Here is a 15,414-nt window from a genome sequence, read left to right on the forward strand (position 1 = left end):
TATAAATCATATTATAAATTTATATATCATATTATAATTTTAAGTCAACTCCTTAAACACATTATAACATAAATCATCTAAAAAGATACACTAAATTAATGAATATCACATGAGTCATAATATACACTCTAAATTGTCAGGATTTTTCAAATAAAAAGAGCATCAATACAGAAAAATCAATGAATATATATAACTAAAATAAAGAGCAACAAAGAGACACACACAAAAATAAAATAAAATAAAGAGAATCAATAAAAATATTAACATATAAACCACATACACGAACAACGTATATATTAATTGTTTAATATATATATATATATATTGAAGTACACATGACAAAATAGAATATTACAAAACAAAATTATAGCAAGATTATTTAAAAATAACATAAAAATCACACATTTTTTTGTTAATCAGAAGCTAAAATAAAAAAAGTGGTCGCCTAATAATAAGCAATTAAAATAAACAAAAACTTTTAAAAATATAAAAAAAATGAAATGTATAAATAAAGATAAAAGAAACGAAAATTAAATAAATTACAAAAAATGTACCTAAACACGAGAGAGAGGAGGGAGAGAGAGAGAAAAAAAAGCGAATATCAATATAATTAAAATGATTAAAAATATTTTCGATTGATAATTGATAAGTAGTTTAATAATGCATTAAATATTGATTTTATATAACTATGATAAAGATATTTTTCTAAATTAGTATAATATGTATTATTACTTAAATGCTAATTATAGTATAATTATAATAAAGATATTTTTATAAAATAAATTTAGAAGCGAAAATAGTGCATTCATTTTGGCGAAAAAATAGATTCATGAGAAATCGACACTTCACTTCCATTAGTTAGGAGAAAATCTAGTTTTAGTATATTAAGTAGATTTAGAAATATAAATTCTATTATATCTTCCTAAACAAACCTAAACAACTCTACACTAATAGTCCGTGCCATGTCGTATTTTTCAAGACTTATATATAGAATTTTAATAATAATACATGGGTAATTGAAATAGGTTATATACGGGTTTTTCAAGTTATTATTATTATTATTATTATTGTTGTTGGATAATGAATAAGAATTAGAATTATATCAATATTTTTAAAATTAATATAATTAAAATGACTAAAAATATTTAAAATCAACGTGCGTTATTAATATCATAAGATTTGATCATTTTATGATTAGAATCAAATATTCTTATCATGATTACCACGACCGGTGCCATTATCATATCATTATCATATATTATTATTAATATTAAAATGATTAAAAGTATTTTTAATTGAAAATTGATAAGTAGTTTAATAATGCATTAAATATTGATTTGATATAATTATAAGGAAGATATATTCCTAAATTAGTATAATTATGTATTATTTATTAAATATTAATTATAATATAATTATAATAAAGATATTTTGTATAAAATAATTTAGAATAAAAAAAAGTGTATTTATTTTGGAGGAAAAACAGAGTCACGAGAGATCGACACCTCACCTTCATTAACCGGAAAAAAACTCAATTTTAGTATATTATTAAGTAGATTTGAATTCCTTTTTAAAAAAAGTAATTTTTTTAAAGAAATTGATCCAAACGGGCCCTTAATTTTTATATTTAAGTTTTTGATAATCCGTGTTAGTGTGCATAACAAAACAAGGCGAGCTTAAAGGAGACTGGTCGTCCTTGGATCATGGCTACTATGTCACTGTCGCTCTTTCATACTTCATTTCTTCACCAAAACCCTTCTCTCTGTTCCAAACGATCCCAATCCCCCCACTTAACCCTCATTCTCCGGAATCAACCCACTTCATCACTCAGTACTTCACTTTCCTCTTCCCTTTTCACTTTTTTCTTTCTTCCCACCTGCAAATGTCAATCCTGATTTTATTTTCTCAATTGTTTACGATAAAAGTTTTGGTTTTTATTGCAGGTTTAAGTGTATCGGCAAAAAGGGAAAATGGGGTGGTTCCAAAAGCCACAGGGGGCGTATTGGAATCGAGTTCGAACTCACCCGTTTCTGCTAAGAACTCCACCAATCCGATTGTTGTGATTGACAACTATGACAGCTTTACCTATAACCTTTGCCAGGTTCATTATTTTCGCCACTTTTGTAGTGTCTTCTTGATGTTTACAATGATTTGTTTTCGATTACTTTCACTGGTTAGCTTGAGGTGATGATATTTAGGTCATTGGCTCACACGAATTGACTGATTAGAAGACTTTTTAGTTTTTAGATGCTCAATTAATGAAATTTATTTAGAATTCAATGTATTTGGATACAATCGAGTCTAAAACTTTGAATACAATGAGTTTTGCAGGTGCAAAATTTCAAAGTGACATATATTTTGGAACTAGAGGGACTAAGACCACTTCAGTTACAATTGTTCACACTAATTTGTAACATTATTTCCACGGTTTAATTTGGAATTTGGGGATTTTACACTAACATTCCATGTTGTATCACAGCTGTGTCTTGTCATTAATCTTAAAATTTTCTTGTATCCTTGTGGTCATGTTATATCATATCTGTCCTCTGTGTTATATCCATGTTCTTGATCCTCTTGAATTGAGGTGGAAACCAACAATGACAAATAGTTTGATGTAGGATTCATATGGATCATTTCTGAACTAAGTTAGTCTAAATTTAATGAAGTAGGGGTGGATTGGTAGTTACAAATTGAATTTCAATTCTGTGTTTCCAATTTTTATTGCCCACTACGGGGATTAGGATGTTGAGGGTTAAAATTGTGAATGGATTGACTGTAAAGACAAAGGAATGAAATGTCGTACTGTTCTATTTCAAACACCACAAATTAATGAGTATGAAAGTATGATTCTAAGGGATTGGTTTGGGTTGCCTACTAAAATCATTATTAGTATGATAACCCTCTAAGCAATGGGGTGTTCCTTTTACCTTTACTCCATCCACTTAACTCCGCTTGGCTGCATGTATGATGAAAATATGCTTCAGGTTGAGTTCCTTTTGCCCTGTTATCTTTTGCTTCATATTAAGATGAGCCCTTTTTCAGAAGAGTCATAAAATTTTTGAATTTTGAAATCCCTCTCTCCGGTTTGAAGCAAAAGGAATTCAACCTGCAGCTAGGGTTTAGGGTTTGAAATTGGAATGAGGATGAAAGCCTTGTGGAGAATTTACTGTTACACTTGTACATCTTTTAACTTTTACTGGTTGTGGTAAAACGGTATTCTAACATTGTGTTTATGATATTTGCAGTATATGGGGGAGTTGGGTTTCCAATTTGACGTGTACCGGAATGATGAGTTGACCGTGGAAGAGTTAAAAAAGTAATATTCTTTCTTCTTCTTTCTTTTTTTTTTTTAATGCTTATGCATGTATACCATATTGATATTCATGCTGCAAGTTGTGGGAGAATAGATATTCATATTCTTAAGGTTCTCAATTTACGCTATGGTCTTTTAAAATAATCTTCTTTTTTATTAGGAAAAATCCTAGAGGAGTGCTAATATCACCTGGTCCAGGTAAGGCTTTTCTTGAATTTTCATTTATTGTCATAGTTTGATGTTTATATATTAGATGAAGAAAATGAATTAATAGAATACAGTCAATACACACATAAGACATATGATACACAATGTTCAACCTTACAGGCACGCCTCAAGATTCTGGAATATCTTTGCAAACTGTACTGGAACTTGGGCCAACTGTTCCTTTGTTTGGTGTATGCATGGGTTTGCAATGCATTGGAGAAGCTTTTGGAGGTGTGTCTTCTAAGATTTCTTCAACCTTTAGCCACCACTGATATATTTGGTGCATATAACTGACAGCAAGATCTCTTTGATAAATTTGTATATTTGTTCACATTACATTTTTTTTGGTGCAAACATGGCTTTTGGTTTCAGCGCAAGCATCCCCTGTAGTTTAATTTCCATCATTTTCATTTCTTCCCTTTTTCTGGACAGTTGAAATAGGATTAAGACATTATGCCTTTAACCTGTGCAGGGAAAATTGTTCGATCTCCTCATGGTGTCATGCATGGGAAAAGTTCTTTGGTGTATTATGATGAAAAAGGAGAAGATGGATTATTTGCCGGATTATCAAAGTAGGGATTCATTGATATTATTTATGAAATTCGATTTTTGTATTCTGATTTGTTTGATTTTTTCTATTTTCTATTTTTGAGTTGTGTCATTAGTTGGCCTTACCGCGCTGTTATTTTCAATCCTTTCTTAGCTGGTAGATATCACAGCCTTGTGATCGAAAAGGAGAGTTTTCCTCATGAAGAACTTGAGGTGACAGCCTAGACTGAGGATGGTCTTATAATGGCAGCTCGTCATAAGAAGTATAAGCATCTACAGGTAACACCCTATTCCTTATATGGGGATTTCTTTTGATCAGATCAAGAAAAGATTCATCGCCCTTCTCTTAAATTCATGAAAATAGTGTAATCTGGTTTTCAATTTTGATATGGAGTTTAGCTGACAGCTTTTGAAATATTTTGAAATTTCATGGACCTGAATTTAGAGTTTGTAGAGATCTTGGTCATCATCACTTTTGTTTAATATGTGCTTCGTTACTATTTTGATGTCCGAGAAGTCAATTTGGGTATAATACACTACAAAGGTACATAGCATGAGTTAATAAATCAGTACGTCTGTGTAGACACTAAACTGTGCTGCATATTAAAATATAAACTCAATTGAGAATTTGATGTTTGAAAAGGTGAATGTACAAATCAAGAATTTACTCTCTGGCATTGAAGGGGTTATTTTGGTTGTTCATGCTTTTATTAACCGGCAATTCTATGCTAAAGTTTAAGTTCTTCAAAATTGCAGGGTGTGCAGTTTCATCCAGAGAGCATTATAACAACCGAAGGAAAGGAAATTGTTCGAAACTTTATCAAACTCATTGAGAGAAAGGAGGCTGGTGGTTCATGAAAATGTTTAGTGCTGAATCTTAATGCATTGCAACATTTGTGGTGTGATGACCTAAATTTCTCATATTCTCATTATATATTTTATAAATTATTTAATTATTATTTAATTATTTAATAAAAGAAAGACAAAAAATTAATTTCAAATAATAATAATAATAATAATAATAATAATAATAATAATAATAATAATAATAGAATTAATTACTTAGATAGATAAAAGTACAAAATGCGTTAATATTTTAATTAATTTTTATTTTAATTTATGTTTGAGAACTAATTATCAAAATAGATATCCAATACAAAATTCTTCAATTTACTGGTAAATATTAAAGTAGAATTGAAAAAAAAAACAGAGATATAACCTTTAACTAAATAAATTTATTAATTAAATAATGTTACAATAATATTTTATTTTTATTAAGTTAATTTAATATATAATTTTATCTTATATTTTTAGATACAAATTAGAGTCTAATTTTAATTATTGATAGTATAAAATATTTTATATAATTATTTAATTATGTTTATTTTTTTGGATTATCATTTAGGTGAATGCAATCAATATAAAAGATAGTTATTTTTTATGATATGATATTACGTCATTGAATATTTGTGTAAAACTACTTTACACTAATAGTGTATCAAAATTATAAATTGTACCTTAAAAGTATCAACTTCGATGAAAAACAAAGTATATATTCTTATTTTATGAAGTAGTAAAAGAAAAATAATAAATATAAAATTATGAGTTGAGTCTCAAATTTAGATTCATGTACCACAGAAAAACACTATATATAGACTTTAGTAAAACGAAAATAAATATGTAAATTATTCATTATTAAGATAATTTTTTATTATATACAGTAATTACGCATCGTATATATTAATTTTGTTAAAATTATATAATTTTGTCATATCATGATTAGAATTATTATCTTCTATTATGATCAGAGAAATTCTGGACAATGAATAAGAATATTATACCTGATATACACAGATTGAAATTTAGAAATATAAATTCTATTATATCTTCTTAAACAACTCTACACTAATAATAGCCCGTGCCATGTCGTATTTTCTAAGACTTATATTTAGGAATATATAGAATTTTAATAATAATACACGGGTAATTGAAATAGATTATATACGGATTTTTCAAGTTATTATTATTATTGGATAATGAATAAGAATTAGAATTATATAAATATTTTTAAAATTAATAAATTAAAATGACTAAAAATATTTAAAATCAATGTGCGTTATTAATATCATAACATTTGATCATTTTATGATTAGAATCAAATATTCTTATCATGATTACCACGACCGGTGCCATTATCATATATTATTATTATTATTATTATTAAAATGATTAAAAGTATTTTTAATTGAAAATTGATAAGTAGTTTAATAATGCATTAAATATTGATTTGATATAATTATAATGAAGATATATTCCTAAATTAGTATAATTATGTATTATTTATTAAATATTAATTATAATATAATTATAATAAAGATATTTTGTATAAAATAATTTAGAATAAAAAAAAGTGTATTTATTTTGGAGGAAAAACAGAGTCACGAGAGATCGACACCTCACCTTCATTAACCGGAAAAAAACTCAATTTTAGTATATTATTAAGTAGATTTGAATTCCTTTTTAAAAAAAGTAATTTTTTTAAAGAAATTGATCCAAACGGGCCCTTAATTTTTATATTTAAGTTTTTGATAATCCGTGTTAGTGTGCATAACAAAACAAGGCGAGCTTAAAGGAGACTGGTCGTCCTTGGATCATGGCTACTATGTCACTGTCGCTCTTTCATACTTCATTTCTTCACCAAAACCCTTCTCTCTGTTCCAAACGATCCCAATCCCCCCACTTAACCCTCATTCTCCGGAATCAACCCACTTCATCACTCAGTACTTCACTTTCCTCTTCCCTTTTCACTTTTTTCTTTCTTCCCACCTGCAAATGTCAATCCTGATTTTATTTTCTCAATTGTTTACGATAAAAGTTTTGGTTTTTATTGCAGGTTTAAGTGTATCGGCAAAAAGGGAAAATGGGGTGGTTCCAAAAGCCACAGGGGGCGTATTGGAATCGAGTTCGAACTCACCCGTTTCTGCTAAGAACTCCACCAATCCGATTGTTGTGATTGACAACTATGACAGCTTTACCTATAACCTTTGCCAGGTTCATTATTTTCGCCACTTTTGTAGTGTCTTCTTGATGTTTACAATGATTTGTTTTCGATTACTTTCACTGGTTAGCTTGAGGTGATGATATTTAGGTCATTGGCTCACACGAATTGACTGATTAGAAGACTTTTTAGTTTTTAGATGCTCAATTAATGAAATTTATTTAGAATTCAATGTATTTGGATACAATCGAGTCTAAAACTTTGAATACAATGAGTTTTGCAGGTGCAAAATTTCAAAGTGACATATATTTTGGAACTAGAGGGACTAAGACCACTTCAGTTACAATTGTTCACACTAATTTGTAACATTATTTCCACGGTTTAATTTGGAATTTGGGGATTTTACACTAACATTCCATGTTGTATCACAGCTGTGTCTTGTCATTAATCTTAAAATTTTCTTGTATCCTTGTGGTCATGTTATATCATATCTGTCCTCTGTGTTATATCCATGTTCTTGATCCTCTTGAATTGAGGTGGAAACCAACAATGACAAATAGTTTGATGTAGGATTCATATGGATCATTTCTGAACTAAGTTAGTCTAAATTTAATGAAGTAGGGGTGGATTGGTAGTTACAAATTGAATTTCAATTCTGTGTTTCCAATTTTTATTGCCCACTACGGGGATTAGGATGTTGAGGGTTAAAATTGTGAATGGATTGACTGTAAAGACAAAGGAATGAAATGTCGTACTGTTCTATTTCAAACACCACAAATTAATGAGTATGAAAGTATGATTCTAAGGGATTGGTTTGGGTTGCCTACTAAAATCATTATTAGTATGATAACCCTCTAAGCAATGGGGTGTTCCTTTTACCTTTACTCCATCCACTTAACTCCGCTTGGCTGCATGTATGATGAAAATATGCTTCAGGTTGAGTTCCTTTTGCCCTGTTATCTTTTGCTTCATATTAAGATGAGCCCTTTTTCAGAAGAGTCATAAAATTTTTGAATTTTGAAATCCCTCTCTCCGGTTTGAAGCAAAAGGAATTCAACCTGCAGCTAGGGTTTAGGGTTTGAAATTGGAATGAGGATGAAAGCCTTGTGGAGAATTTACTGTTACACTTGTACATCTTTTAACTTTTACTGGTTGTGGTAAAACGGTATTCTAACATTGTGTTTATGATATTTGCAGTATATGGGGGAGTTGGGTTTCCAATTTGACGTGTACCGGAATGATGAGTTGACCGTGGAAGAGTTAAAAAAGTAATATTCTTTCTTCTTCTTTCTTTTTTTTTTTTAATGCTTATGCATGTATACCATATTGATATTCATGCTGCAAGTTGTGGGAGAATAGATATTCATATTCTTAAGGTTCTCAATTTACGCTATGGTCTTTTAAAATAATCTTCTTTTTTATTAGGAAAAATCCTAGAGGAGTGCTAATATCACCTGGTCCAGGTAAGGCTTTTCTTGAATTTTCATTTATTGTCATAGTTTGATGTTTATATATTAGATGAAGAAAATGAATTAATAGAATACAGTCAATACACACATAAGACATATGATACACAATGTTCAACCTTACAGGCACGCCTCAAGATTCTGGAATATCTTTGCAAACTGTACTGGAACTTGGGCCAACTGTTCCTTTGTTTGGTGTATGCATGGGTTTGCAATGCATTGGAGAAGCTTTTGGAGGTGTGTCTTCTAAGATTTCTTCAACCTTTAGCCACCACTGATATATTTGGTGCATATAACTGACAGCAAGATCTCTTTGATAAATTTGTATATTTGTTCACATTACATTTTTTTTGGTGCAAACATGGCTTTTGGTTTCAGCGCAAGCATCCCCTGTAGTTTAATTTCCATCATTTTCATTTCTTCCCTTTTTCTGGACAGTTGAAATAGGATTAAGACATTATGCCTTTAACCTGTGCAGGGAAAATTGTTCGATCTCCTCATGGTGTCATGCATGGGAAAAGTTCTTTGGTGTATTATGATGAAAAAGGAGAAGATGGATTATTTGCCGGATTATCAAAGTAGGGATTCATTGATATTATTTATGAAATTCGATTTTTGTATTCTGATTTGTTTGATTTTTTCTATTTTCTATTTTTGAGTTGTGTCATTAGTTGGCCTTACCGCGCTGTTATTTTCAGTCCTTTCTTAGCTGGTAGATATCACAGCCTTGTGATCGAAAAGGAGAGTTTTCCTCATGAAGAACTTGAGGTGACAGCCTGGACTGAGGATGGTCTTATAATGGCAGCTCGTCACAAGAAGTATAAGCATCTACAGGTAACACCCTATTCCTTATATGGGGATTTCTTTTGATCAGATCAAGAAAAGATTCATCGCCCTTCTCTTAAATTCATGAAAATAGTGTAATCTGGTTTTCAATTTTGATATGGAGTTTAGCTGACAGCTTTTGAAATATTTTGAAATTTCATGGACCTGAATTTAGAGTTTGTAGAGATCTTGGTCATCATCACTTTTGTTTAATATGTGCTTCGTTACTATTTTGATGTCCGAGAAGTCAATTTGGGTATAATACACTACAAAGGTACATAGCATGAGTTAATAAATCAGTACGTCTGTGTAGACACTAAACTGTGCTGCATATTAAAATATAAACTCAATTGAGAATTTGATGTTTGAAAAGGTGAATGTACAAATCAAGAATTTACTCTCTGGCATTGAAGGGGTTATTTTGGTTGTTCATGCTTTTATTAACCGGCAATTCTGTGCTAAAGTTTAAGTTCTTCAAAATTGCAGGGTGTGCAGTTTCATCCAGAGAGCATTATAACAACCGAAGGAAAGGAAATTGTTCGAAACTTTATCAAACTCATTGAGAGAAAGGAGGCTGGTGGTTCATGAAAATGTTTAGTGCTGAATCTTAATGCATTGCAACATTTGTGGTGTGATGACCACATACATCAAAGGGAAAACAGTTTAAGAAATTCATTGGCAAAACTATAAGTTAGGCTGGAGTGAAATTGATTCATTATACTATAAGCGATAAATGTGATTGTTGTAGACCTACAAATTTGGCCTTACTAATAAATATAAAAGTTGTAGAAGCTTGTTGTGATTTATGTGAGAATCTCTTTCCAAGTTGGCTATAGTTTATGAGGATCTTTATTTTCATTCTCTACCATATATGGTTGAGTAGTGATTCCGTGGCATGTTATCTTCTGAATTATTAGTTTTATTATGTGGCTCTAGGAAGGGATGAAGATAACACACTTTTTCATGGTTGACTTACTTGACTTTTGCCTCACCCTCCCTCCACTTCAGACCTGGTTGGCACCCAACACAAATGCACTATGATTCTATTCCATGCTTTTTAGTTTTTAATATTAGTTAACTGCTTTTTATTGTTATCTAAACAATGCAAAATTAAATCAGCTGTTTCTCTCTCGAGTCTTGAATTAACAATTTAACATTCTGAAAATTTTAACCTACTTGTTCATATCAGAAGCTCAATTCTCTTTTTAAGTTCTCAATTATTTACAATTTTATTTTTGGTTATATTATTGGTGCTAATCACAGGCTGAACCGAATAACAATATTTTAAATCCTTTTATTATGGCAACATAAGTGAAAAAAAATAATTAATAAAAAATAGAATATAAGCAAAGACATGTTTAGAGTTGTGTCAGGGTTTATGTTTGTTGTTAAAGGTGAAGCCAAGAACAAGAATATTAAACATTAGATTCGCCCGTTACAAAAACATGCACCCAAATTGGTCGGTCTCGATTCAGAATTTCACTATGTCGTTTTCTGCTTATGTTTAGATTCCCCCTATTATTTATTATATAGTACAAAGTTATTTATCTTTTCTTAAATAGTGTGTCTAAACAAGAAAAACTGAACTCACATGGTTGGTTTAGTCCTAATTTTTTCTTCTCACAAGGGGTGTTAATGCCTATGCACCCCATAAATGTTTAATCAAAAGAGAATAACATGAACAAAATATCATGTTATGTTATGGCCTCAATTTCAGGAAAGTAATTTGTTGAATGCAAACTGTTTTTGTCTCCAATCACATCATCTTTTTGGTCATGGTTTTAGCTTTTAGGCCCTGTGAAGTGTGAAGGGGCAACTTTAACATGGAAATTTCGTTTTCGAACGATAATAACGGGATTTGATTATTTCTCAGGTTTATTCCTAATGGCAATAAAGTCAAATTGAGGTTGATTATTGAGGTAATGTCTTTTTCCTCTTCGGCATGCAACAAGGTTCTAGTGTCCCATATTACTTTTTGAATTTTGACCTATTGCAGACCTATCGTCTAGTATTTATCTATTTTGAATGCTATTTCCCCTAAATTCGGTGCTGGTCATGACTAATAATATTGATGGTAATATTAAGAAGACAATAAAAAATAAGTTCAAAGAGTTTAAATTTATCTTATTTAATATTTATTAGTTTTAATAATAATTAATTAATACTAATATTTTTTTTTTAGCTATATGTATTTTTTTAGTTGCCACTATGAAATTTTAATTGATTATCGTATACCTTTTTCTTTCTTAATAATGAAGAGTGTAAAGAAATTAGGTGTGTTCCCTATTTTATTTTTTACGAAAGTAATGTGAACGTATTGATGTTCAATTGAAAAGCTTGAGTTATGATTATTTGACCTTTTTGATACGTGACTATTCTTCAAACTAAGCTAGAAATCAATTCAAACACATTCAATTGAAGTAGTGGAGTGGAGTAATAATTAGTTTTCTTATTTTCTAGGAAAGCTTATTCCCAAATATAATCGAAACTTACGGATATATTTATACAAACTACAAAATAGAAACCAATCAGGATTGTAAAAGTAGTGTGTATTGGTTGGTTTCTTGTGCCAAAATTATAATCTAACTCAAGTATGAGATGACATGTTTTAACAAAAAGTTTATTGACGAAAGATATTTTCAACATATGTTAGGTAAGGAAATTAACTGAGATCCATTGCTTTTAGCAGAGGCTTAGTTGGCAACTTGGGCAAAGGCATGCAAAAAAAGTGTTCACATAATTTACCTGTGTCCATGGAGTGCAAGTTGCAACATATTTTAAAATTTAAGATACAGTTGTATATGCTCTTGAAATTTCTACACAAGCAAGCTCAATTTCAACATATTAATTAATGTCCAATTTTTGTATGTACAATGAACAACTCAACCACTATGTTGAAATTTGCAACCCAATCCACTTACTAGAAGAACAAAACATGAGAAAGAACAAGCCAAGACAGAAAATTTTGGTCACATCTAAGTAGAAGTCCCATTAAACTGACCAGTCTCAACACCTCTGCTGTATTCATTTGTCACGTTCACCTTCCTTGACTTTGGATTCCAATTACAAAGATGTACCATATTTAATCTCCATAAGGTGACAAATATAACCCCATATACTATAACACTGTATCATCATGGGACAAAAATTACTACTACAATTTGAGGGTCAATACAGCACTAGTTCTTTATATATATTTGATTTGATTAGCAGTGTTGAAAGAAAAGATTCATACCTAATACTGAATAAATAAATAAATAACTGATGCTAAATAAATAATTTATTGAAACCCTCAAGTATGGTCTAAATACAGAGAAATCAACAGATATATCAATTTGTAAAGCATAAGAGACATGAATGACAGTACCTGGGAACCTAAAGGTATGAAACTATACACATACCCCACCAACAAGAACCATATCAAAACTATCATATTCGGAACTCTATGCCTCTCTTTCTCTCTCTATACACCAAAAAGAAAAAGAAAAAAAAATCAACCCAGGTAATCAAACTGAATCAATGAAAATGTTATCACCATGTGGAATCCTCCCTCAAAATGCAGCAGCTTCTTCTGCCTGGCTCCCTCTGCTGCGATAATGTCGCTTTCCGTGGCGGCGCCGGCCACCCCCGAATGTCACGGGGTCGAATTTTCTCAGCCTCTCAGCTTCTTGGGGATTAATGAGACACTCTGTTGGAGGGACTTTGTATCTGACTTTGTCGTAACAGTAAGAGTATGTCATGTGCTTCTTCCTGAAGTTCTCCATCTTGATTCTTTGTGCTGGTGTGACACCAGTAGGAACTGCTTTGGAAGTTTGAGCATTGTCACACTTGGCTTCATGTTCAATGGGATCGACCGCACAACCGTGCAAGACAAGATCAGAGAACTCGGCGACATAGGGTGCATACTTGTAATTCACTCTGTATTTGCCTCCATTGGTTGCCCAATCAGATGCGTCCCATATTGTCGCGTACAGAGTCATAGGCTTGGAAGGGAAGTCACCTCCCATAGATTCCGTCCGCTTAATTTCCCTAATAGGAACATTATCTACATAAAATCTGCACAAGGAATAGGAACGCATAATCAGAGAACAAGTAAACATTAGCCAAAACTAGAAACATGCTTGAAAAAGCACAAAATCCATTATGATTCTGATATATCTCACAAAGAAACCACCATCACTAAGGAAAAAAAACATTAGTAGCCAACCAAGGATACATGCAATTTAAGCAATATTCGGATAAAATTATTAGTGATATTTGCTTAAACCATGTTTTGATTAAACAAAACAGGGGATTTCGTAAACACGACCAAAAAAATAAAGACATGTTTGAACAAAACCCGGTCAATCCAACAACAGAAACCATCAAGACACTACTTGAAAACAAGTAGTTGTGTTTGTGTAGTATATAAAATACCAAAAAGAACCAAATATGGTATGGTAGGGAATCAGATATATAGATATGCTTACATGATCTGAGAATCAGTCCAGAGAATACTGTACTGATGGAAATCCTCAGCAGGATCGAACCAGAGGCCATATCTTTCCTCCCTGCCAATGCTTGTACTTCCATTGCCATAAACATTGGTCTGAATCCTCCAGTCTTTGCCTCTTATATTCCCCAAGAACTCAAAGTCTATTTCATCATGGTTGTTCTGGAACATGTCACCATTTGACATCTACACAGATAATATTATGAAATAAATCAACCTTTTTATTCCTTTCTTTCAGATAAGTTAAAATAGATAGGTAGAAACACTGACATCATCGGTTCAACATTCAAACAAGCAATTCAACTCCATTCAAGTAAAAATAAATAAAATTTGAACTTGGTTTGAAAAATTCTAAATCTTTATTAGTATCTAGGGATGACGTTGAGGTTGAAGAAAATGAAAATGAAGTTGATACTTGAAAGTTATCTTGATGTACTACTATACATTACATCATTGGAAAAAAAAATTCTGCAAGCACGCTTCATGGATCCTATGAGTGAACTCCTGAGTGCTGTTTGGATCATGTTCATAGCGTTACATATCATGTAATGAACCAGAGAAGAAATGAAAAAAAGAAGACCAAATCCTCCCTTTACCGATGATGGATTATTAAGTTTCTAGAATAGGATAAAACGGGTAAAATTAACAGGACGAAAAAAATAAGTGTTTTTTTTTTTTTTTTTCAAAAATAGAAAGAGAAAGATAGAACCTTGAATTAACGAGGAGTTAGAGGCAGCGATTACTCACATAAAAGGCAACCACAACCCCAGCGGTGTAGTCAGCAGGTAGCTTAATGGAAGCACTGAAATATCCATGGAGGTAAAGATCATGAGACACGAATCCAGAACCTACAAAACCCGAAAAGATGAAGACTTTGGCCTGTTAAGAAAATCAAAGGAAAGAAGAAGAAGAAGGAACAGTTCATTTAAAGATTTGAGAGAAAGAAGAACCTGTTCTCTCATCGAGTGAAAGATGGACGGTTTTGCCATCCCTGTGAATGACCAAGTTGTTATCCCCAAACAAGGGTGCGTATCCTTCATCGAAGGGTATGATAGGCAATAAGTTTGTTGATGAAGCAGAAGGCGCAGCAAAAAATAGTAGACACAAAAAGAACGTGACCAACCCTCCTCCCAATCCCATCCTTCTTCTTTTTTGCGTTGTTGTTCAGAGTGTGTAGAAGATTATATAAGAAGTAATAGTGGTGATAGAAGAAAGAACGGTGATGAAGAAGAAGAAGAAGAGAGAGAGAGAGTGAAAGAAGGGGTTTGGAATATGTGTCTACAGCTAGAAACGATAGAGAGAGCCGAAAAGGGGTTTTGTTTGTTTGAGAGGAAGACACTCCCAAACCATCCTCTTTTTATTGGAGATACTTCCTTACCTCTCTTCAAATCTTACACAACTTTATTATTTATTATTCTTCTTTGAGTTTTGCTAATTACTATTTAAGGAACAGTTGAGTCCATAGATCAGTAGCTAATCTTTTATAAATCTTACTTGAGTGTATAATTTTGACTTCTATTTTTTTTCTTTTCTTAAATTAACAATCTTTCGTATTCCAGTAAAT

General features: G+C 31.4%; 3 protein-coding genes across 4 annotated transcripts; 2 read left to right on the forward strand and 1 right to left on the reverse strand.

The window, feature by feature from the left end:
- On the forward strand, positions 1,651 to 4,956 carry LOC107632082 (anthranilate synthase beta subunit 1, chloroplastic). 2 transcript variants are annotated; one of them, XM_016335718.2, is made up of 8 exons: positions 1,651 to 1,830; positions 1,944 to 2,101; positions 3,246 to 3,316; positions 3,474 to 3,511; positions 3,641 to 3,751; positions 3,993 to 4,092; positions 4,213 to 4,348; positions 4,826 to 4,956. In XM_016335718.2, exons 1-7 carry the CDS (start codon positions 1,704 to 1,706, stop codon positions 4,292 to 4,294), a joined length of 687 nt encoding a protein of 228 aa, XP_016191204.1. In that variant the 5' UTR covers positions 1,651 to 1,703; the 3' UTR covers positions 4,295 to 4,348; positions 4,826 to 4,956. The 2 variants fall into 2 exon arrangements, with proteins under 2 accessions (XP_016191204.1, XP_016191205.1); XM_016335719.2 differs by having other exon boundaries at positions 4,224 to 4,348.
- On the forward strand, positions 6,753 to 10,196 carry LOC107632081 (anthranilate synthase beta subunit 2, chloroplastic; the record flags this gene model as incomplete). Its single annotated transcript, XM_016335717.2, is given in 8 exon segments — positions 6,753 to 6,849; positions 6,963 to 7,120; positions 8,265 to 8,335; positions 8,493 to 8,530; positions 8,660 to 8,770; positions 9,012 to 9,111; positions 9,232 to 9,367; positions 9,845 to 10,196. Coding segments are annotated over 8 exon segments (813 nt in total), but the record flags the coding sequence as incomplete, so codon positions are not given.
- Positions 12,621 to 14,991, reverse strand: LOC107632080 (probable xyloglucan endotransglucosylase/hydrolase protein 28; the record flags this gene model as incomplete). The annotated part of the gene is given in 4 exon segments (XM_016335716.1): positions 12,621 to 13,414; positions 13,828 to 14,036; positions 14,598 to 14,698; positions 14,801 to 14,991. Coding segments are annotated over 4 exon segments (1,005 nt in total). The 3' UTR covers positions 12,621 to 12,909.

The sequence above is a fragment of the Arachis ipaensis genome, chromosome B03, assembly GCF_000816755.2.
Source record: "Arachis ipaensis cultivar K30076 chromosome B03, Araip1.1, whole genome shotgun sequence".
NCBI classification, from domain to species: domain Eukaryota; kingdom Viridiplantae; phylum Streptophyta; class Magnoliopsida; order Fabales; family Fabaceae; genus Arachis; species Arachis ipaensis.

Bases quoted from the DNA above. Each gene is read 5' to 3' on its own strand.
- LOC107632082 (XM_016335718.2), top strand. From the start codon at position 1,704: ATGGCTACTATGTCACTGTCGCTCTTTCATACTTCATTTCTTCACCAA. The intron at 3,317-3,473 runs GTAATATTCTTT...CTTTTTTATTAG, and splicing joins ACCGTGGAAGAGTTAAAAAA to GAAAAATCCTAGAGGAGTGC. The intron at 3,752-3,992 runs GTGTGTCTTCTA...TAACCTGTGCAG, and splicing joins CATTGGAGAAGCTTTTGGAG to GGAAAATTGTTCGATCTCCT.